Below are 25,554 nucleotides of genomic sequence, written 5' to 3' on the forward strand. Positions count from 1 at the left end.
TTTTATGTCTTTGCTCCAACAATACACTAGTAACTTTAGGCCATTGATGTCTGCATGAATGACAACAATTAAACTTGTTAAACAATCCAACTGAAAAATTTGACAACAATTAACTTTTCAACACAATGCTGTGATTTAACTGTTATGTCTACTTCTCATATCAGTAGCAAGTTGTCTGGAGGAAAGAAGCTTTTCCTGAGTGTTCTTCAGTTCCAGTGAGTGTTTTGAAGCAAAGACAGAATCATGTCAAGAAGTTGGGTAAACGACAGGGGAACAATTTCTATTATATATCTGTGGTGAGTTGACCTTAAAAGCAAATAGGAAAACATTTATTCCTCATGTAATAAGAGCTTAAGAGTGTTACTTTGAGAATAAGATAGACGATTTTTGATTGATTGATTGATTTAGTTTATTTTACTTTGCGTTTTGTGCCATTTGGCTAATTTGCGAAGATGGGGATGAGTGACGAAATGATGAAATTGATGAATGGACATTCACAAACAACCAAGCCCGAGCGGGATTCGAACCCGGGACCCTTGGTGTCGTAGCGCGATGTACTAACAACTCGGACACAGGGTCCGGCAATAAGATAGACGAAAACAAGAAATGGGCCCCTGATATCTGTTGTGCGAACTGTGTAACGCTTTTGAGTGGTTGGCTGACAGGATGTCGTCATATGCCTTTTGGCGTTCCTATGATATGGAGGGAACCTAAGGATCATATAACAGACTGCTATTTTTGCTTGACAAATATATCTGGAATAAATTCGAAATCAAGGTATACAGTGAAATATCCATCACTAGAATCAGCAACTCGACCGGTGACTCATGGACCTGGAGTTCCCATACCTGCTCCACCGGATAACATAAGTGTAACGGAAGAAAGTGAAAGTCTTCCTAACAAATGTCGTGAATTGCATAATGATCCTGATTTTGTGGAGAGTGTTTCAACAGCTGAACCTCACTTAATAACTGAAGAGGATCTTAACGATTTAGTTCGAAATCTAGAGTTAAGTAATGGTAAAGCAGAACTGCTTGCATCGCGATTAAAAGGATGGCATTTTTTGGAGAGTGACACTAGAGTTACTTTTTTCCGGCAACGCCAAAAAGACTTTGTAGATATGTATGCTGAAGATAAGGACCTTGTTTTCTGTTGTAACATCGATGGTCTATTAGAGTCACTAGGTGTTGTCCATAAAAGTGAAGAATGGCGTTTGTTTTTAGACTCTCCGAAAACAAGTTTGAAAGGAGTGTAACTGCACAATGGAAATAAATATCCAAGCATTCCCGTACTATATTCCTGGGGCATGAAGGAAAGTTATGAAAACATGAAACTGTTATTAACAAATATCCAGTACTGTAAATACTCTTGGCAGATATGTGGAGATTTAATCCTAAGGGGAAAGCAACTAGGTTACTCCAAACTTTGCTGTTTCCTGTGTAAATGGGACAGCAGAGAGAGAAAATCATTATGTTAAAAAAAACTGGCCGAAGAAAGAGTCACTCATCGCAGGACAGGAGAATTTGCTCGGAAACTATAAGTCAGAAAATTACAGAGAACTTGTCAGTAATTTTATTCAGAACCATCATGCTCTGGGGTGTAATATGTCTCTGAAGATACACTTTTTAGACTCCCACCTCGACTTCTTTCCACAAAATCTTGGGACAATGAGCGACGAACATGGAGAACGTTTCCACCGGGAAACTGGTGAAATGGAAAGGCGCCACCAGGAAAAATGGGCTCCAAATATGTTGGCAGATTATTGCTGGACAATAAAAAGAGATGTTCCTCAAGCAAAGTACAGCCGAAAATCAAGTTCGAAGACATTTTAGATATGCCATTGTGAATAATATTGCATCGTATCACTATGAGGCTATATAATATTTGTATGTACCTGATATTTTGTATGTACCCTGTTACTCAAACTTCATGGGTGATGGAAAAATTCTGTAATTAGATTTGAAATCAGCACATCAAATTCAATTAGAATCACCCACAACTTCTCTTTTAACAGAGAAAAACTTCAATTTTGTTGGACAGTGTAATTAGTGTAAAATAAAGGGACCAGTTCATATTTTAATCTTCTTCCGTTAAAACTGAAGAATTAATGGTGTCACAATTTTCAAATTTCCAAAATTTTGGAGTCTTTTTTAGAGAACACACAACATAAACACTATGGCTAAAATTTTCCTCCTAATTTAATTTTTTTTTTTTGAACAAGGTATGTAAATATATACATTTGATACACCAACTGCATGAAATGCAAAAAAGATAACAAAAAACAGTTGTGTTGGATATTTACTATTTGGTGGATCAAGTATAAAAGTCTCCTCAAGGATATAATAATAATAATAATAATAATAATAATAATAATAATAATAATAATAATAATAATAATTTCTACTGTTCACGTCTTATCAATTGCCTACTTTACCACTCCCTACAAAAATGTCTGGCTACACCAATGCATTACACTTTCATTTTGATTAAAATAACTTCAATTTACAATCATGTGATAGAACTTTAAAGATAAATAATTTGTTCTAAGAGCAACATAAAACTTATTATTAATATTATAGCATAACTAACTGTTCTTATTTGAAATTGCGTATAAGCATTTACCACTGAGTTACCTTTGATTTTGCGAATAATAATGTTTGATAGTGTACATATACAGAATGATTCCAAGTTCTCAAACTTCATTTAAAAGAAACAACCTGATAAGTAATTCTATCTCACATTTATCTGTTGTTTGATGAAATCCCACTATGTTAACCTGCATCATTTTTATTCTTTGAAAATAATAACTCGACCCAATCACTGGGCCGTTTGGTCAGTCCAGTGCATCGCGTCGCCTCGGTCTGTTGTCCTCTCATTAGCGGTGAATGATTTGCTTTAGGGAGAATTCAGACCGAAGCGACACGCGACACATGCCGCTTAGAAGCGAGAAAATTAGCAGCAACGTTTCACGAAGTAGTGACATGACAGGCTGCACAAGTCTGCTTTTGATTGGTGAAATCTTCAAGCGACACGTGTCGCTTCGGCATGAATTCTCTCTTACACTCTGTCCCAACTATCTCTGGAGCAGGTGAACGAAAACAAGTCTCTGCGCAAGTAGTGACGAGAGACGGCTCCACCAATGAATGCGTGAGAGGAACGGGAATGCGTGGAGAGGGGAAAGCAACTGCAGCTATCAGCCTTCGCGGAAGTGTGTACTGCTTCGCTCTGCCCAATCGATTTCATCCCCTTCTCTGCAGCTATGCGCGACCTTGCTTCAGAGATAAAGGGGAAAGGGTGTATCTAATTCTATAAAATCATGATTTAAACGGTTGACCCATTTTGAAAACGTATTTTCTTAGGGATTTTTTAATATTTAAGTAATTAAATTTTCTTTCCCATGTAAATGTAAATACAATTGGTAGGACAACCAAGGTTGTAAGGAAAACATTGGCCTCTCTGAATTTCAAAATATTCATTCAATAGCATCTCCCATTCACATTATTGTCCACAAAATCGTATTGTGAGTGACTGTTGGGAACTCAGAAACTGTCATATACTGAATCAAAAAATATAACATTAATACTCCTAAGAGTGAGCAAATTATTCCAGTTTATAGCAGTAATTTCTCCATATTTTTTTTAAATATATAAAGAATATCGTGAAGAACAACTTAAAAATTGATAGCAATATTGAAGAGCTATGTAAAGAATTTTACCTAATATACGCAAAATTAAGCATAATCAAAAGATGGATGAAAAAATATTAGGTACGTTTGTTAGGTTATTTTCGTACCATATGGAGAATGTGTCTGTAGTTAAATTTTGTTATATTGAAATGAAGTGTGTCTTTCACATATCAGTCTTTCTGAAATGAATGAAAAATCATCAAGTTTTCACTAGTGCCTGACTCTTCCATAAGTATGTATAAGTATAAAACGAAAATTGACAAGCTTATATTATAGGTTGTGTATCAAAATAAATTAGTGCAAATGCACGAAGTCTATTTCTCAGGTCACACATTTAAAAGAATTGAACATTTGAAAGACTTACAGGTCTTATATGGCATGACACACATCATCTATCTTATCGTGTTTTGCTCGTTGATGCACCGACGATGATACGTACATTCACCGACAATAAAAATTGGACACCTAGATTCTGAAATACTCGCCCCCCTGCAAGGCGTTATGTGTGTTGCATAACTCTGCTGCGAGTGGATTTTAATAGCAAATTTTCAGTGACTGTACATTCTTCTGATTGATTGGTTTTTATTATTTAGCGTCGCTTTCTTCCAATTTTGGCTAATCGCGAAGATGAGGAAGAGTGATGTTATGATGAAATTGACGAAGGGACGGCCACAGAGAACACCTATATCCAAGCCCGGATTCGAACCCGTGACTCTTGAGGTCGTAGTGCGCTGTTCTAACCACTCTGCCGTGGAGGTTGGCGACATGTTCATACCTTTACGCCAATGTTTTCATTACATCATTTAACTTACATAAATTTTAAAAAAATATTTCCTTGTGTTACTTGACTTTATTCAGTAATCACCCCGAATTCCACACCATCAGCAACAAATGCCGTGGAAATATTTTCTCCCTGGCGTCCCCATTAACACTTGCCTTATTTGCAGACAACCGAATCACAGATTCACACTTGATTCTGTAGCTGGTAATCGAAAGAAAATTTACTCAAATATAACTACAAATAAGAGGCTATTAGTGTGTTCCCAAAGAATAATACGCTATTGTGGAAACAGTGATGGTGGAAAACAAGTCTGGGCTCTTGATTTTAGGCACTGATAAAATTCGAATATACTGTATACGAGGTGTGGCAGAAAAGTAATGAGACTGATTTTCTTTCTTTTTACAAATCAAGGTTATTCCCTTCAAAGTAGTTCCCTTTGACAGCTAGACATCGACGGAGGCGTTGTTTCCATTGTTCGTAGCAGTGCTGGAAGGCTTCTGCTGGAATACCTTTCAACTCGTCGTTTACGCTCTTCTGGATATTATCCAAAGTACAAAAATGGCACCCTTTCAAGTAGTTTTTGAGCCAAGGGAATAGAAATAAGTCCCAGGGATTGAGATCCGGCGAATACGGGGACTTGGAAACCCACACGAATGCTTTCTTCTGCTAAAACTTCATTGATAGAGACTGTCGTATGACATGGGGCATTGTCTTGCTGCAGCATCCAAGTGCTAAAATTTGATGGACGGTAAAGTGGTTCAAATTTAACTCAATGCTCATCATTTTCAACGTCAATTGACGATCTGACCTAACAATAGACCTCTCTCTTTCCACATTGCCGTCCGTTTTTTGAGGTTGAATGTCTTCCAGCACGAGGTTCGTCTTCCACTTGTTCTCGGCCTTCTAAAAATGACTTGTACCATCTGAACACTTGTGCCCTGAATAGGGAATGTTCTCCATAAGCCCTTTGTAACTTTTTATAAGTCACAGTAGCGGATTCGCCAAGCTTTACGTAAAATTTGATGGCAAAACATTGCTTAAACATTTTTGCCAATCAATTTCGTATTTGCACCTCACAAACACACCACTTCAGACGTTCTAAACAATTTTGTAGCAACTGTAGTATGTTCAAACTTGTACTGAGTAAATGGCATGGGTTAACCTAACTGCCATCTGAATGGAAAGCGTCGTCGATTCGTTCGCAGTGTTGCCAGTCTCATTACTTTATTACTTTTTTGCCGTACCTCGTATATGCCGCTTGAAATGTCGTTAGCCAGTTATAAAATGTCCTCTAACTTTTATCAATTTTCAAAACTCTGTGAACACTACATTTTAGAACCTATGAAACTAAAATTGTTGCAGTGTCATGCGCTACATCTTGATAATAATATACGAATATATATATATATATATATATATATATATATATAATGTGTTTTGATGTCTTACTTCTATGATGAATAAATAAGTCGCAATGATGTGACATGGGTTTGAAGTCACTACAAAAACGCGAATCTTCTAAACCCAGGACAGTTTTAATTATTTCATGTGAGCAACCAATATTCACAATATCGAACTGGATCCTATGGTTCTGGCCACAACTGCATTGTTACGTTTAGGTCGTTCGCTGGCCTAACAGCTTGGCTACGAGAGGAGTTTAAATGTGACAAGGGGGAATAATTATGTTCCTTAGTCCTTCACCTATTTATTATGCAGAGGCTTTACAGGTAAGGGAGTGAACACGCCTGAGCCGGATTTGAACTACTAAACACTGATACTTAAATTACTATTGTTATCACTGTATCTGCTCTGGTCCGCCGGCTGGGTCGCGTCGCGGCACCGTGTGGTCCGTCGCGGTGCGTACTTTGGGCACTGCCCAACCTTCGCACGGACGCACTTCACGAGTCGCACCACTTTACCCAACCGCTCACCTTGCCCGCTCTCTTAAGACTCTCCCTGGCGACCTCTTGTCACCGGGGAGCTGTGATGATGTAGCATTTTGTTTCCGGCTCGTGACAGTATGGAGACGTCATCACGTTTGGAAATTCCACGTTGAAATGGCCGCCTTAAAATGCATGGTGATGTTCTTGCTGGAGAGGCTACACGTAAACTGTAGAAAAAAAACAAAATTCCTTACTTGGTGCGAGGGATTCATTTCGGAAAGGCCGACCTCCGCGGGGGAGTGGTTAGTACAGTGCTTTACAAAGTAACAAGATCTATACCTAGACGAAGATCGACCCAAAAATTAGGATTGACCGGTCGATCATGTTCGACTTGGGATCCCGAAAGACGGATTCTGGTATCGTTTCAACGTCTCGAAATTTGTCAGAGAATGCTTTTGATGATTGACACGATGTCATGTGAAAAGACAAATGGTAAAGAAAAAGGTTTCTCTCGGTCTAACAACTGTTCAAAAGTCCCTCACAAGTTATATCTTTCGCGACTTTGACGCTCCTGTCACGTTGACGTTAGCTGACAGAAGAAAGAAACTTATTTCACTTAAGTGATCGGAAATTAATATACGTAAAGAGCGTCTTGGTCTTAAAGCTCTGTGACATGATTCATAAGGACCTTTAAAATTGCAACAATAAAACCCTCAACGATGTTGATATTTTCTTTATTTGTTAAGGGCTTAAATAAATTTATTGCTCCTTCGATAATATACAACATTAATATCATATCTATTTTTGTTAAAATACTGACCTCCAGGGCGAGAATCCCGTGCGGGGAATGGGTGTTCTTTGAAAGTATGTTGTACTCGTGCAAGGTGAGAAATAATTTATTTATTAACTTTTGAAACCGCACTATTCTTTTGGTAACAGTTAAGCCTTGTCTCCATGTTAATAAAACATAAAATACTGACAAAGGCAAAATTTTATAGTATGAAAAATATATACACTAAAAACGTAACGTTTTTGGTGAAGTTTCGTCTGAAGAAGACCGTGTTAGAGGATGGAAACGTTACGTTTTTAGTGTATATATTTTTCATACTATAAAATTTTTCCTTGGTCAGTATTTTATGTTTTACTATTCTTTTGTGTATGCTCTGCAATGGAATATAGAGGATTGTAGTGTCTCTTTATGCCTTAAAATATGCGTGTTTTTGGCAGATATAATATCCCTTGCGTAGGTAACATATATAATCATGAATACAAATAGACATAAACAAAAGTAACCGTATTGTATAGTTTCTTCGGTATCTTTACACTCTACTCATTGGAACAAGGACGTTGAGAAGCGGTTTGCTACACATGCACGAACATTTGCACTGAATGATGCTTTTTAATTATTATTTCATTAGCATTTACTGATTGGTTATAAAGGGTGCCCCAACAAGAACGCCGGTTTGAATTGTTCTATTGTCTTGTCGTTCGAGGATGGAAATGTCACGACTGTGAACGGAGAACGTCACCGAAACATGGCTACGAAATGGTTGTGGCCTTATTTGTATGGCGTGGATGTTGAACAATTGTGTTTCCAGCAGGATGGCGCTACCTGCCACACCTCTCACGACACGATTGCTTTGCTGCACGACATATCTCCGGGCAGGGTCCTTTCGCGCAACGGCGACAGAACTAGCAAGCGAGGGCATGTGACCTGACACCCTTAGGGGGTATGTGAAATCGCAGGTTTATGAAAACAATCCCAGAACCCTAACAGAACTCAAGAAGGAAATTTGACGTACTATCGGCCAAATCGAGGAGCAAGTTTGTGTAAGCGTCATCAGAACAAGTGGTGGGCCACATATGAGAGATATTGTTTTTCATACCCTTTGTAATGATGTAGAAAAATATAGGCCGTTTCATGAAAATAAAATATTTTTTAACGTTATTAAATCCAGCGTTCTTGTTGGCACACCCTTTACTTGAAAAGCTCAACCACATTTTTAATAATTTGTCTAGAACTTTGAAAGAGAGACCACATTTTTGTGTAATTACATTTTGTATTCTAAAAACTCAATATGCTGACCAAGGCAGAAATCTATTTTATTATAAAACATAAACTAAACGTAACGTTTCAACCTTCTAGCAAGGTCTTCATCAGACTCTGTATCAAGTACAACTGAAACAAGGTACAAAAAAGGACGATATATATACACCTAAATATCTCCCCTTCAGACTATTAGAAAGTTGTTTTCCTGGAACATTCTAGCAGGTGGCCTTCCCTTGTCAACTGTACTTTCGCCTGACAGGCTATGTATCTAAACATTTTCTTTCATCTAGAAGGTGGTTGAACTCTTTATCTCACGCTCTTTTTCCTTCATTCTTCTTCCTTCTTCTCTCCTCTTTCTCTCTCTTGTCCTTTCCACTCTTTCTAACACCTTCGTCCATTCTTTGTTTATCTTCAGTCCCCCATTCCAGTTCATTGTGTCTTCTTCACCGTTCTTCTCTATTTCCTTGGCCTCCTTCCATTTTCTCCCTTCCTATCTGCTTAGCCTCATCCCACTCTATGTCATGTCCTGTTTCTCTCGTGTGTTAAAATATCGCATTTCTCTCTCTCTTAAGTCGTACATCATCCCTATGTTCTTTCAATCAGTCTTTCAGCCTCTTTTTCGTTTCTCCTATGTACACACTCTGACATTCTTTACATTTCACTTCGTAGATAATCCCTTCCTCTTCTCTGTTTTCCTTTTTCTTGTTTGCATTCTTCGCTATTCTTAAGATGCTTCTCCCTCCCTTCCTGTAAGTTTTAATGCCCGCTTTCCTAAGCACTTTACATATCTTTTCTGTGGTCTTCCCCATACTCCTTATTCCAAAACTTCTCTCTTTTTATTTCTCTTCCTCTTTTCTTTCTCTTCCTCTTTTTCTTTCTCTTCCTCTTTTTCCTTTTCTTCCAATTCTCCCCTGCCACTTTTCTTCCTTCTTCTGTTTATGTCCAGTCTATCCTCCTTCTCGTAGCCATTCTTTTCCAGCTGTTTCCATAGACTATTTATTTTGCCATCTTTTTCACATTCTTTCGTGAATATTTTCTTGATTCTCTCCTCCATATTCTTTATGAAATTTCTTGTTGTCACCTCACTTACATCACTTCCTTTGTGGCAGAATACCCCTGCTGCATATTTGACCGCGAAAATTGCACTGAAAGGACTCTCATATTATTTTTTATTTTACATAATTTTGTATTTGTTGTGATTTCATACATATTTCTTTATTTTGGTATTTTTTTATTTTTGAGTCATTTCTGCAATAATTTATTTCAAATAATAATGACTAACGATTTTATGTAATATTTGACGTTGGAACTACAGTATTGCTAAGAAACGTGGAATATTTTTAAAGTACTGAATGAGTATATCATATAGATACGTAGATAACAAGTTTAATGACCAGCAATAATTTCTTGAGGCCTACTTTTTTTTGTCTTAGGATATTTTATGCAGCTTTTCTACTTTGACTTAATGAAATAGATAAGAAGAGAGCACAGAAAACATGTTCTATGCCTGTTCTTTGATACAAAACGTGTGTGAAATTTTATGTGCGTGTGAAATTTTATGTGCATGTGTAATTTTATGTGATTATATGTAATCATATAAATACATATGGACCATTCCAGTTTAGGATAGGTCACGTAACTCTTAATTTTTAAAATAAAATTTCCATACCCTTGTGCTGCCAATAAAAGAATAATAACTTATTCACAAAATAACTTTGATTTTTTTTTAAAAAAAATGTAATGGCTGTTTTCAATATGATAAAAACATGTAAAATTCCTATACGAGAAAGCTCTAGGCCTCATTTCATAGTTTTGCTCTAATTTTAAACAGTCTTTACATTCTTACAGTTTACCGAGAACAGAGAAGATCAAGTGAGCAAACTAGTAACAGAATATAGGGCCTCCCCCGATGGCGCAGTGGTAGCATCGCCGCCTTGTAATCAAGGGGTCCCGGGGTCGATACCCGGATACATAGTGGTTCGGATACCACTTTAAACTGTAGGTCCAGTCCCGATTAACCTTAATGTGCATAAAGTTGACTTAAACACCAAATCAATCAATAGTAACAGAATGCAGTATACGGTAGTTTGAATTATTTGAAGAAGAAAGTATAGGGTTGCCATATTTCATAAGTAAAAACCCGGAACTCTACTGACCGGAAGCTTGTTGGGGAGCAAGAGAGAGGGGGTGAGGCTGAACCCAACAAGGCAGTACGTTATGTATTATATACAGTCCCACTATCATTAAGAGACAGAAATTAACTTCGAAGTTTATCATTAAACTTGAAATTTCTTTTCGGTGCCATAATGAACTAAGCTGCTATCTCCCAACGTGAAAAATTTATTTCAAAGTGCGGTCTGGACAGATATGCATCCGAGCACTGACTGCTGACAGTGGAAGAGAATCTTAACTGGCATTCAGCCATTACCTTCTCTATCTGAAAGCCTAATAGCTTGATCCAATCACGTGGCTAAGCGTCAGCAACTTGAGGCGAGATAGCCGCCACGTTTGATTTTCTTCTTGGGGATCAATGTTGGACCTTTTTAGTGAATATGGAATTGTAATGCAAATTTAAGAACTGTAATCGAGTTTACATGACGTATAAATATGCTTAAATGTACAAAAGGTATGGTGTATAAGTGTTGTGAGCTCAATTACAGAGGCAATTATGATAAAAGATGTAAAAGTAACGTTCACATTTCTTCGACGCGTAGGGCAATTCCATGTGATTCGGTCCCTACAAAAAACTTCAAGTTAAATAGGTTTTATACTCATAAATAAATAACAGAAAAAGTTCATGATGCAAAGATTTCGTGTGTCCGGAATAGGCATCTAATATACTCTTAGATTTGGTTAAGTTCTATCTTTTGTCAACATTTTTTTAAAAAAATTTCAAATAATTTACCCTGAATTACAATGTTAAGATTAACGTTAAGATGCGTTGTTGCTTATGATTGCAAAATTATTTGTTTCACGATTTAGTCAACGTTTAAAATATTACGATTATGTCAACCAAAGCAGTTTGTTAGTGTAAATGTTATGCAAGCATTGGATAACATATTCATATAATTTCCACAAATTTTCAGTTTCAAAATATGCTTAATGAAAGAAAGCTATACAACTGGGCCAAATTGATACATGTGTACATTTGCATTCTTATTTTACCCCGCTTTTATGCTTCTTTAGGCTAATCGGAGGCTAATGGAAGATATGTTATGCATTCAAATACGAAGTTACGATGTGTAATAAGAACTTCGATGAAATATTCGTGTCTAAAATTATCCAATAATATATTACTTATGTTTCAAACACAAATGTTTTCACACAGAAACCATTTTATTACCTAACTATGTTAATATGAATTACAAATGTAGTAAATTTTTCATGTGAACTGTTTTTTATTGTTTGTATTTGTGAAGCCTAGATGTTCGTAACTTTGATTATTATATCAGTGATAAAGTTTAATGTTTCCTAATTCACTAACATTCTTCACGATTTTTTAATCGAGTGTAAATACAGTGTAAGGAAATATTCCAAAAAAATATTTTCCAAATGAACGCTAAGATCGAAATATTAATCTACTTTTTATCAATGAAAATGTTGAAACTCTTAAGTTATTTTCACAGAACTTACTAATGACAATGAAAAGATTCAATTTGTTTAATTTCGTTCAATAAAGTCAAAAGGGTCGAAATTACAATGTGACAAGTGCTTTAGGTTTAGTCTCTATTCACAGAAATGTAACATTGCCCTTGTACCAATTTCTTTCGCTTTTGCTGAAGGGTTATAGAAATTAAGTTATTGTATTGAGATTGTGTAGCTACAGAGAATATCTGCATTATCTGATTGATTAATTTTGGCTAAAGTTGAAGAAAATTTAATTGCTTAGGTAACTTGGCAAGTTATCACTCCCACTCATGACCGGATCAAGAAAGTGTGGGGCGTTACCCCCACACCCCCTATACGCCTTCATGGCGTGGTGCTAAGCACAGGGAAGAACTTTACCTTTTTTACTTTTCAAGTTTACGGTCAACCTAACATGCAGGATTTTGATTTGATCCATTGATTTTTACATACAAAAGCTGTACCAAGTTTTACTGTAGTTGAAAAATATTCCGGATACTTTTCAAGGAAATACAATGTTTACATTTTTCCGCCAGGAAGTTTCTAACGGTTTTCAACCCTTTCTTTGTGCTATGGTAGGAATTTTTGTGGTGGCCATAGTGACTTCCTGAATGAAACTTTTGGTGTAAATATTCAATATTCCACTTTTTTCCTTCTAACTATATTCGTCTGGAGGGTAAATGTGAAAATTTAACTAACTAACTCTCTAGCCTTCTTAATCCGAAGGTTCATGGCTGCAGCAACACAAGCCTTCCATCTATCTATATCCTGAGCAAGATCTATATACTTTTTCCATCCCTACCGATTTCCTTTAGGTCCATCTCAACGTTATCCCTCCATCTTCGTCTTGGCCTTCCTACAAGTCTCTTACCATCAGGTTTCCCAACAAGAATCCTGTAAACTCCTCTTTCCTCTCTCATTCGTGCCACACGGCCTGCCCACCTAAGTCTTCTTGATTTAACCATTCTAATAATATCTGGACATGAATACAAATTATGTAGTTGTAAATTATGTAACCTTCTCCACTCACCTGTCTCCTCATCCCTTTTAGGTCTAAATATTTTTCTAAGGATCTTATTTTCAAATACTCTCAATTTATGTTCCTCTTTCAATGTAAAGGACCAAGTTTCGCATCCATATAATAATACAGGCAAAATTACTGTTTTGCATATTTTAACTTTTAGTTTTTTAGATATTAAACGAGAAGACAAAAGTTTATGAAGAGAAAAGTAACATGCATTTCCTGAATTAAGCCTGCTTTTTATATCCTATTTAATATCATTTTCATTTGTTAGTATTATTCCTAAGTTTTAAATTATTCCTAAATTATGAAAATTTAACTTCATAAAATAAATAAATATACCTTAATTCTCTACGATAAAAATATGACATGGGGTTTACAGAGTTAAGACGATAGCCTCCAGATGATGACTCCTTGACTGAGCTCTTCTGCCTGAACCTCAATATGGTCTTGGTTCAGCGCTGTAAGCAGACGGAAATTAAATTAGCATTATTACTACTGGATGTCAAATTAATTGAGGGTACAAAGGGTACATTTCTGATCAAAGAATTTAGTGCCTTATAATATACCCCTGTATCCTACCGTTCCTGTGTCACTGATCTAGTACATATTGCCTAAGTTACTCTTACATAAAAATTCTACCTCAAATACTTTGTTGTGAGGAGAAACAGCATTGTTTCAATATCATATTTAATTGGAGATAAGAGCTCGTTGAATTATCAAGCTCACCTTGACAATTGATGTGTGTGGATGTGATTGGGGATTCGTAAGGGTCTGCCACAACTTGTCCCTCTGGTGTCGTAAGCATAGGTGATGCCCCTCTGAGCATAACTCATGTTCATATGTGTTGTGGTAGCATAAACTGTAGGACATCCCATAAGAAAACCATTCAATTATACAGGTCAAGCAGGCTTATAAGGTTCATTATAGGGCGGGCCTCCGTGGCGGAGTGGTTAGCACGCTACGACGCAAGGGGTCTCGGATTCAAATCCCGGCCTGGTCATGGGTGTTCTTTGTGAGTGTCCCTTCATCAATTTCATCATATCCTCATCTTCGCGATTAGCCAAACGTAGCAGAAATGCAAAGTAAATGCATTGCAGTTGCATATGGAGGGTTCAAAGTTCAAGTTTGCCAATTCCGTAACAAGTCAATTGCGAGAAAGCAGATCTCATTTTGAACTACGGAAGACTTTCTAACGTTTTTGCTGTTTCAGTAATGTAGTAACAAATTTTATTAGTAATTTTAGACAATATGCAACTATTACTGTTGTTCTTTATGAGTGTCCCGTCATCAATTTTATCATATCAACACTCATTCTCATCGTTGCGAGTAGCCATACGCGGCAGAAAAACGTCGTCAAATATATAAAAATCAAATTCAAACGAAATTGGCTTTTTGTGTGGTTGATATTTGCCGCATGAAATTGAACTATGAACTTGTATTGCATCACAGATTCAGATACGTACATACAGTGGCGGCGATTGGGTTCCAAAACTGGGGGGGGGGGGGCAAAGACAGTATATTTCCCTTTGTAGATAAGGTTTAGGATAGTGCGGGGGTAAAAATGGCGAAAAGTGGGAGGCAGCTGCCCCCTCGCCCCCTAATCGCCGTCACTGCGTACATATGTATTTAATAAAAGTATTAGCTACACTCTATCCCGGGTATCTGTGGAGCGAGGAAACGAAAACAAGTCTCTGCGCAAGTAGTGATTCGGGATGGTTCGGCCAATGAACTCGTGAGAGCCGAGAGGGGAAGTGAGTTCAGGTACCAGCCATTTGCAGACACGCTCACTGCTTCGCTCCACCAACTCAACTCGCAGTCTCCCCTTTTCTGCCGTTATGCGCGGCTTTGCTCCAGAGATTCCCGGGACAGGGTAGAGTTCTACAAAATCAATTATTAAGTTATGGCAGCATTAATATGATTTGCTTCACTTTAACTTTTTTATTACTATCACCCCTACCGTCTGAAAGGAAAAACCATTGAAAATAAGTTCCGTGTGTCTAAATTTTCTGTCTTATTTTACCGTTCACTTCTATGAACACAAACGAATCATTTGCTACTGGGTACTACTTTGGATTCAGGACCCTGTGCCTTGGCCTCCCCGATGGTTTAGTGGTAACGTCGCCGTCTTGTAAGGGGTCTCGGGTTCGATACCCGGTGGAAACACAAGTGGTCCATCCACTTTAGACTGTAGCTCCAGTCCCAATTAGTCTTCTTCTGTATAAAGTGGTGTTAAACCAAACCTTAAACTGAAACCTCAGACCCTAGGTCTGAATTTTCTTGTTAGATGAAAACAGCAATTTGAAACTTATCATGGCACTTCTCCTTTGTTGGTGGAGGCACATAGTGGTTCGGATCCCACTTTAAACTGTAGGTCCAGTCCCAATTAGCCTTACTGTGCATAAAGTGGACGTGGAATTAAAACACCAAATCAAACCAAATCAATGTTAGGCATGCATTTAGGCCCGGATTTGGAAATGGAAATGTGGTCTCTATCCATAAAAATGCCTCTACTACATGGTAATTCAAAATGAATGGTGCAACTTTACACAGTTATTATGGCGTAACTATTTGAGATAGAAAATCAAACAAGGCCTCAATATAAATAAAAAACTATGGAAGTTTTCTTCTCACTAAGTGGGCTTATACTGCTTTGCTGCTGTTCCACCAGGATCGCCAGTGTTGCAAAATGTCTAGTGACCAGTAGAAGGTATGTTGTGTGTTGGTGCTATCAAGAACTGATTCACTCACAATGGTGCAAAGACATTTCCACATGCGTTTTGGTAGTAATGCACATTTGTCGTCCTTCCGAAAGATTTGCCAAAGTTACAACTGTGAAATGTTAGTGTTTCGAAACCATGGACAATGGGTTGCTGTCTCGTGCATAGCATGTACTTGATTATCGTTTGGATGTTTACCGCATTACACGTTGTTCCCATGTTGAATCTTTGTAATGTGAGTCACGTCCACAGTTTTTCTTCATGTTGATGCCTTTTCTGATTTTCCATCATAAATATGAACGTCATAATAACTGTGTAAAGTTGCACCATTCGTTTTGAATTACCGTATCCTGTATTTTGAAATGGGACATGGTGTGAGAAAGACACTGCTGTGAAATATAACGAAAAATAAGTTTGTTCGCGTTGTGCTCGCATGGGCTGTTCGAGACTAGGCATAGGCCATTAGAGTTCTGACCTATCGCTTAAAAATGGAATCAGAATCACTATGTCAAGGTTTGTATTATGTCCACTTTATACTCAGATAGGCTTATCACGACTGGACCTAGAATTTAAAGTTGTATCCGAACCACTGTGCAATGTGCTTCAACAAGGGATCGAATCCGGAAACCCTTGATTACAAGGCGACAACCTTACTACTACGCCATCGGGAACGCTCTCATTGTGGACAAATGCAATTTCTTGGAGATATGAATTAACGTGTTCAAAGATGATAGTTCGCGAATGAGTGTGTTTAAAATGTTACAGATATAAACAGTGGAGCGAACGTTTGAAAATCATTGGGTGAGCTAAACTCTGAGATTTGTTTCGTGATTGTACGTAGTAAAATATATCATAAATGTGCTGAGGATTTGCCATAAGATGCCTTTCTTGTCGCTTCGCCAGAAAATGTACGCTTTTACGTTTAATAATAGTTTCTGGCTATAGCTGAGAAGAATATGCGAATTTTACATTGGCGGCTTTTGCCTATTTTTGTCGTAAGTTCATATTTCCTGGATAACTCCTATTTGAGTATCTAATTCTTGAAAATTATGAAAAATATGTCGATGTTCTTCAATTTTAGTGCCTATTTTGTATCTTCCGTTCTCCTTTAACCACAAATTTTGAGTTTTTATTGTCTATCGATTCTGCGTATAATCCCCTTCCTACCTTACTTCCGTAATAATGAATTGACCACTGATAACTGATAGTGTAAATAATAAACACTAAAAACTATCACAGTGCTCTTTGTAGCTCAGTCAGTAAAGGCATCATGCTGGAAAAGATCTTATCGGCGATATAACAAATTATGAAATAATTTGTTAACACTCGGTCACTAATTAGGTTTGTGAGAATTCTTTAAATGCCTAAAGATGAAACCTTTTGTTTTCTTAGGCGCAGGGATTTCATTTTTAAGATAAAATATAGTGAATATACCAATATTAGAGTTTGCAACAGTTATTTGGAATTGGAATTGAACTAAGGGTAACATTCAACTAGTGTACAGAAAACACTAGTTGGATATATTTATTTTCAATTTAAATTATTTCGTCTCTATTATGACTATGAAAATATATTACCCAGATTTAATCTCAGGTCATTAGTAGATAGGAGAAGTAATATTGAAGTCAACTTTATAGATAATATTTTGAATAGCAAAATATCATGCTCCAATATTCTTATGAAATTGGACCTAAAAGCACCAGCATATGGTGTTTGAAACTATCGAGCAATAACAGTGATGCATAAGGGTAATGTGAGAAAGTAATTTTACATGATTTAGTAACTCAATATAATATTATCAAGAATGGTTGAATATATACATATTTTGTTTGGATTCTCTGGTGTTTAAAATATGTCTTAGGTATTCAATTACTTTATATTACTGTTTACATTATATATTTCTTCTTTTATTTTTATGTTAATTTTCTCCTTTATGTGCTTATGAGTCTATGTGTGAAAGTGCTGTACTTTGGAACTTTCTGTATACTGCACTATAAATACTGTTTGAAATAAACAAATAAAATCGCGTTTTTCTAGGATTTGTAACGTCGAAATTTGGAGTCAAAATTGTTGCTAAGAAAATTTGTTTGCCTTAGTAGCTCCTACACGCTGTAAAGTTTACGTGATCATGCGCTGTAAATGTCCCGTACCGTGTGTACTCCGCGACTCGACACTCGTCCTTACAAACAGAGAGAAGGATTGATTGATTTGTTGTTTTAAGTCCACTTTAGGCACAGTAAGGCTAATCGGGACTGAACCTACAGTTTAAAGTGGGATCCGAACCACTTGTGCCTCCACCGGGTATCGAACCCGGGACCCCTTGATTACAAGGCAACAACGCTACCACTGCGCCATCGGGAGGCCCCCGAGAGAAGGAACAAAACAGAAAACGATACAAGTATTTCAACTCCAGACGATACCGAGAGCGAGACGATACTGATAAATGTAATCTCGATAACATCCATATTTTCTTACACTGTGCATAAAGTGGAATTAAAACACCAAATCAATCAATCAATCAATCAGTGTTCCAGAAGATGAAAAAAATCGCGATTTTCCGATAAGAATCATGACTTTGCATCACACGTGCCCTTAGGGACTAGGCATATCTGAACTGATATATTTCAATAAATCATCTTTCTGTGCAATATCAATAACAAGTTAAGAAAATTCATGATAAGAAGGAAATCACTCTCTGATAGACTGGCAACCCAAAAATATAATGCAAATATGCTTGATCTCATTCTTTCAGACAATATTCCCATGGAGGAAAGAGCGGTGAAGATGTATATTCTGTTCATTAGCTGCAAATACGTTTGACGCTGACTGTACATATTGCTCAACAATACAGCAACAGTATGTGACTATTTTATAAGAACGTAATTTTTACATTGTTCAAGAAGTACGTAGCACACACTACAGGGAAATTTACAATTTTGATAAAAAAAAATGCTGAAAATTGAAGTGTCTAGTATGAGAGATAGCCAAGTTCCGTGGTGTATTTGGTTGCATTTGAATGGCATTTCGTTGTGAAATTGGCTGTTTCAGACTTATCTATCCAACTTTGATAAAGTCTCCATGGGTTGTGACTGTCTCTGAAATACAATTTCTCAAGGACATTCTAAAAACCTTTTTCTTGCTTCATATCCCAACGTTAACTAACAATGAAGGAATTGGTTACTTTTGATATTAGACCTACGAACCGTAATTGTAAATCTGTTTTGCAATGTTCCAGTTGGTACCTTATCTACTCAGCAATTAATGCTCGTTTGCAACAGTCAAACTGTATGGGGATGTTTTGAATGTCTTCAGATATCCCCATAGAAATAAGTCAGGGGGAGTTAAATCTAGAGATCGTGGCGGCCAAAAACGTTTTTGTTTTTAATCAGTCGTTCGGCACAACCTCATGTGAACGACACGTTTGTGAGCTCTGTGTAATTTGTAATCCATTCTGTAATGTGATATTAATGTAATTGTTATATATTGCATTAACGTGTGATCACCAACCACCACTCCTAATCAATTATTTACTTCTACTTTCAGGGAAGGAAAAGCTGAGTATCGGAGCAGCGGAACCAGTCCGCATAGTGTTAGAGTGCGACGGAACACAGATAGAAGACGGCGAGTATTTTCGAACTCTCCCGAATAACACAATTTTTCTTATCTTACGGCAGGGAGAGCGCTGGTATCCAGCTGGCGTCGACGTCATCAGAGCTGGTAAAAATCAAGAACCTTTTACTTATCTTTTCCCTATTTCTTGTTTTGTTGTAAATAACTAGTTAACTAAATCTAAATAGACAATGCTTGAAGGTTGTATGTACCTGGATGCAGTGAATTTAACAATATTCATGAAGGGGCAATCCAGAAATGCATGTTTATAAGTGTTATCGCTAGGGAAAGGATTTTAAGGTTGAAAAATTATGGTCGGGAAAGGGAAAAAAGGTTCTGAAAATGCTTTCAAAAAGGTTCAAGAAAAGTTTCTGATAAAATTCCTTTATTCAATGCCCTCTTTTTCGCCGGCTTCTGTATATAATGCGCGCGGACCGCATGGAGAACTTTTGTTCTGCAGAATTAGTTGTGTTTTTTCTCGCGGGTTTTGCTGCATTATCTTGGTAACTATTGGGACTGCAATTATTATATTATACCATCTTGTATCTCTCGTTCTTCTCTACAAAATAAGACTGTAAGATTTTATGTAGCTGCTCCAATTTTTTGACAAAACATGAAATGAAGAGGAAGGAAACAGGTGCTGAAGCATCAAAGAGGGAGTAAAATGTGGCTAAGTGTGCTAATCTCACGAAAAGGTGCAAAAAGGTGCAACAAAGTGTGTTAATTTTACTTGATTGCATGTCCTAAAATACATATCTCAAACGATCGGTGTGAAAACAGCTATATTTTTGGAAAGATGCTGCACCTTAAAATCCGTTCCCCAGTTATCGCCATTGAAAACTGGAAAGACCACTTTGCGCGCAAGAGTGAAGTTATTCTCTTCCTCAGTTGCGCCAGGTCACGAGCGAAGAAAAACTGTGGCACACGAATTTTCCTATGGCGGCAAACGTAGTTTTAAGACTGGTTATTTAATATAAACAAACGATAATTATGAGAAAATATTAACAAAGAGTACCTTACCTGTATTCCAACGCCAGGAACTTTGAGATTAAAATATCGATGTCACTGTACTTTCAAGGACTTGTTAGTAATGTTTATTAACATTGAGGATTCGACGCCAGTGGTCCTGGATTCGAATCCTGGCCTGGGCATGGATGTGTCCATTCATCAATTTTATCATATCATCATTCATCCCCATCTTCACAAATTAGCCAAAAGTGGAACAAGAAGCGAAGTGAAATAAAGCAAATCAATCAATCAATCAATCAATTAATATTGAGGATTCCACAGTTGCTGTCCGCATAGTTTTAGAATTAGAAGTGGTGACCATATTAGTGGTGACATCACGATTGAGTCCAAACCATGGAAGAAGTAACAGAAACATACAACGCAAGAGTGGGTATCGTATTGTGATTTGTGGACATTGAAAATTTGGTAACCACTATGCATGTAAGCAATACACAAACTACTTGTAAGCATGGCATGAAGCTAAAATTAATATTTTACGATCGTCTATCCAGAGCTTAATTATTTTAACTCGCTTTGGAACTCCTGGTTAACTTCTATCCGTAGCTCAATTAATTTCATGTATTTAAATATTGAAATATTCCAATCGGTTATTACAAAGTTGAATCACTTGCGACATGGCTTGGAACACTTTGAGTGTTAACAAACTCTTAAGGTTTTACGTAATGTTTATCATCATAAAATTTTGTACAAATACATTTAGGCGAAGTATATAATAATAATAATAATAATATTAATAATAATAATAAATCGTCTTTATTATAGGGGGCGTGTTTCGGCCTCGAGGGCCGCTCTTACAACAAACTCTTGTCTGGGTGATTAATACAAAGTAAAGTAATAGTAAAGTGCAAATGGAATATATGAACATACCCTGATTACATATAAGCTGGATGAACACTGAATATAAAAATAAAAATTAAATAGAAATAAGAAAGAAAAACGGATTATATGTATAAACTAATAGACATAGATATCTAATGTTCGTCGCTTACACCTTTAGTACATATACATGTATGAACTCAGCTGGAACAACGAAAGAAACAGAAATATAGCAATAATAATAATAATAAATCGAAAAGACAAGAGAAAATTGTGAAATTTAGAATGCTAATAGTTATAACAAGTTTCATAAACAAAGTTGCCAATTATTGCAATGGATATATATTTATGTGGGAAAAGTTGCTCGTGACTATGTGCTTGGCTGCCTTGCTAGTAGATGATTTTTTAGTTTATTTTTTAACTGCTTATGACAATGGATGGATGTTAGAGAGGTTGGAAGGGAATTCCATTCTTTGGTGGCAGATACGGTGTACGATCTTCACCTAATTATGGAAATTATCTCAAAATTCTATCCTATGCTTGAAATATGAAATACCACAGGAAATGAAGATAAAAAGGGCTTTTAACGTAGAATTAGGGCTAGGATGTTGATGACCAATCATCTATCTTTCTGGGAATTGAAGACAATGTTAAACCTTATAGAAGTCGATTTCGCTTCAGTTAGAACTAGAAAACATTGTTTTTATTTTGCATTTTCTGTCCTTTCTGGTTTTTAGGTTATTTTTCAGTATTTTTTCCCGTCATTATTGCATATTTTGTCATTTTTTAATTTTATTTATTCTCCTTCCCAGTTGTTTCATGAATTTTAAATGTATTCGCAAGCATAACTTGCATATTTAAATTCACTAAAATGGTATTTTAACAAGTACGCAATTAATCGTAAATATGGTCAATGTAAAAGCACAATATTATTTTTACCTGACATCTTTGGAAATGGATTTTGTGGAATTAATTTTGTTGAATTAGTTTTTCCTCCAGCAAACTTAAAATAGATTGGGTGAAGTTTACTTTGAGTTTCCTTTGTTGGCGACTAGGATCGCTTTCATCTGTGATTTTAAAGTAAAATTTGTCACAACATTAAAAAAAAATGTAATCTGATATACACAAAACACAGCTGTGTTTTCAGATGTTGACTGACTACTGTTTCTTGCAAGGCTGCGGTAGGTGTATGTAACGTTGAAGCAATATAATGATGGTCAGAGGTTGGAGTACAAGCATCAGAGTTGGACGGACAGGAGAAAGAGGTATTCCAAAAGTAGCAATCCGAAACGTTTGCTGTCAATAGCTAGACACTGCACCAATTGTTCCTCCAACTCGGCTGAAAAATAGTTTCCTTCCCATCTTCCGCAAAACCGATTCTTGTGGTGTCTGGTTTGATGCAACTAAGTTAAATAAAGTTGTTCCGGGGACGTTAGGAAATTTCTTATTTCTTACATCTTGAATTGAAGGCACCATAGTTTGTTCTTCCCATACGTTTCGTTTCCTACTCATCTATAAAGAGATAACAAATATAATGGCAAGACTATATCTCTACATGTGGAATTCTATTTCATGTTGCAACACCCTATGGCAGGGGTTTTCAATTTTTTTCTGTCACGGCTCCAGCTGTCAAAATCTACACGCGGCTCCCCTCAACAATAATGGTTACGGCCCGTTTAGCCTTATCCTTATTGAAATAATCATCAGTAGGATTATGGATGGTTATTGTTGGTCATTGTTGATTATTAGTTCTTCTTGGAATCTTCAGGATAGTAGTCCTGGGGAGCTTCAGGAAGTTTTGTTAAATGCTAATTCATTTAGTGTGGGATGTGCAAAAGGTGCATGTGAACAAGTGGTTAAAGATTATGATTTAATCAAATTTTAGTTAGTTGTATTTTATCATGTGAGATGCTGGGTATTGAAGTTAACGAAAAGTTAAATTATTGGTTACGTATGGTACTAAGTTAGTAAGAATAATGAATGTTAGTGTTTAAGATACAGATATGATTGTCGAAATCTGTCCAATTATTTCCTCGGCTAGTCTTGAGGGTCTCGTTCTTCCTTAGTAGCCTCTTGTCTTCAGGTTGAAGGCATTGATTGTCTTTCTCAAGAGTGTCCTTCTTCAGGGTCGAATCCCTGCTCTTGATTTGGTGTACGTAGCGGACTCTAAGGTATAGTCCACGCGTTTACTTCGTTAACGTCCAAGAACTGAAGGAAGCCGCCGCCACGAACGTGGGTGGGTTAAACAGCGGGCGAGTTGTTTTCGTCCAATCACACTCAACCTTCAGCTGTCATTCTGCTCGTCTACTTCACGTGGAGTCTCAGTCACATGACTGCGGATACGCTGTTACCGTAGTTTGCAACTTCAATGTGGAGGCCGTGGGAAGGTGCTAATGCCCGTTAAATGTGAGTGTTGCGGCTAGTGAGCGCGCTCCGTGGACTCCAAAGCCAACCGGTCGTTAACGAAGCTAGCGCGTCGACTATACTGGGTTGCGTAGTCTTTCAGATCTCCTGGGTTCCTGTTGCTGCCGGGGAAGGTGAGGGTAGGTGAAAGAGGTATAGGGTTTCGGGATTGAATTTGGTAAGTTGTTCTTTGGACACCAGGTCCGGCTAATGTATTGAGAAAGTTGAAGTTTTCTGATCTTATAATTTCGTAAGTGTTTTTTGTACGTAAGGCCTCTCTTAACTGGTTAATTTGTGGATTGGAGGGGCATTCGTATACATTGTGTTCTGGGGTGTCTAACACATCTATACAGTCATTACAATAATCCGTTCTCTTCAAGTTAAATCTGTAAAGGTGTTGACCATAGGGCTTGTGGACTGTTAAGAAATGAATCAATCCTTTTGTAGGAGCAAAGTCTTCCATGGAGAGCCTTTCCTGGACATCTGGTAGTAGATTAAACAGTATTTTGCCCTGATCAGCGTTGGAATCCTCCGAGTATTCTTGTATGATTTAAATATTAATATCAAGAGCTGTTGGGGGGTGAAAGCTCCAATCATATCGATTATTTTTTCTTCGGTTTCTTTCTTGAAGAGTACTTACAAGCCCTTTTCTTGACCAAAAACCGGTAATAACTAAAAGTGCCATTGTCGATGTCGTGCGGAAGGCTCCAGTCGTCCGAAGAATCGCCTTTCTTTGAGAAGATCCAAGCTTTTTAACTCATGTTACTTTATTTAGTTCTGATGCCCACATAGGGGCTCCATACGCGACGATATACTTGAAGATTGATTTAATGTAAGCTTTCGTGTGGGATAGTGGAAGTCTGTAGCTAGAGGATCCTATTGTTGCTATCTTGTTGATCATATTTTCTGCCTTTAATGTTGTTATGTTAATATGACTTATAAAACGCATGTTTTATTGTGGTGTGATTCCCAGATATTTAGCCTCCCTAACAATTTTTCGTGTAGTATTTCTTAATTTAATTTTTGGATTTCTTCTACTGCTTAGCCTGCCTTTGAGAAGCAGACCGATCTCTAGCTTATCAGTTTCGCACCTGTAGGCGAAAGTATTGCAGTAATAGCTGTGGTTCCGTTATTTTCTATTTTATTTTGGAAGTTTCCTGAAATTAACAAGATAATATCGTCTGCATACGATATGGCTATAGTGGCTGCTGAAGTGTTTTTAAGTTTTTTCAAGGGTGGTTCTAGATTAGTATTCCACAGTTCGGAAGCGAGTATGGAGCATCCCCTTGACAATATTTTAGATGTGGTCAAATTGTTACATTTTATAGCAGCTGTCCTGTTGGAACAGTAATCTCTTAATATTTGGTACAGGACGCCTGGGCAATCCATGTCTTTTAAGATTGTGAATAATTGGGGCCACCAAAATTTTCGAATACCTCAGCTATGTTCACCATAATTCCAATTATACAGGATGTCATTTTAATGGCGCCCACGGACCACGGAAACGTATAGAGAACATCAAAACAAACAAATTTTCTCAGTAACATTTTTCTCGTTGGAGCGTCGTTTCGGCGCTACAGTCGTTCAAAAAAGCCCGTTTTGCCGCCTGAATGCTGGCAACCCAACACAACATTTGATAGCATTTGTGACGTCATATCCCGTCGTGAAGCGATGCGTTACAGGGTTGCCAGGAACACACATATTTTGTGGAAAATGACATAGCTACAATCAACCACATTATGTACCGTAAAACAAAACGAGAAAACACGTTCTGTAACCTAACAGGAAGTAAACAAACGATACGAAAAATGGTAGAAAGAAAATAGAATTGAAGTGGAAGTGGTCATATCGAATTTTGTCTCAGCTTGAATGTCAAATATTTGCAAATCTAGTTACCAGGTTGGCATCTACAATTTAGTCTATCCGCTTCGTC

The 25,554-nt window shown here is 37.1% G+C and overlaps 1 protein-coding gene across 2 annotated transcripts in view; it reads left to right on the forward strand.

Moving 5' to 3' along the window:
- Positions 1 to 25,554, forward strand: part of Drep2 (DNA fragmentation factor-related protein 2) — a 128,631-nt gene that overhangs the window by 83,010 nt on the left and 20,067 nt on the right. For both annotated transcript variants that reach the window (XM_083121574.1, XM_083121575.1), the window contains exon 3: positions 19,308 to 19,481. In XM_083121574.1, coding sequence (XP_082977700.1) covers positions 19,308 to 19,481 — 174 coding nt within the window. The remainder of the gene's footprint in view (positions 1 to 19,307; positions 19,482 to 25,554) is intronic.

The sequence above is a fragment of the Lepisma saccharinum genome, chromosome 4 (assembly GCF_977018435.1).
Source record: "Lepisma saccharinum chromosome 4, izLepSacc3.1, whole genome shotgun sequence".
Taxonomy (NCBI): domain Eukaryota; kingdom Metazoa; phylum Arthropoda; class Insecta; order Zygentoma; family Lepismatidae; genus Lepisma; species Lepisma saccharinum.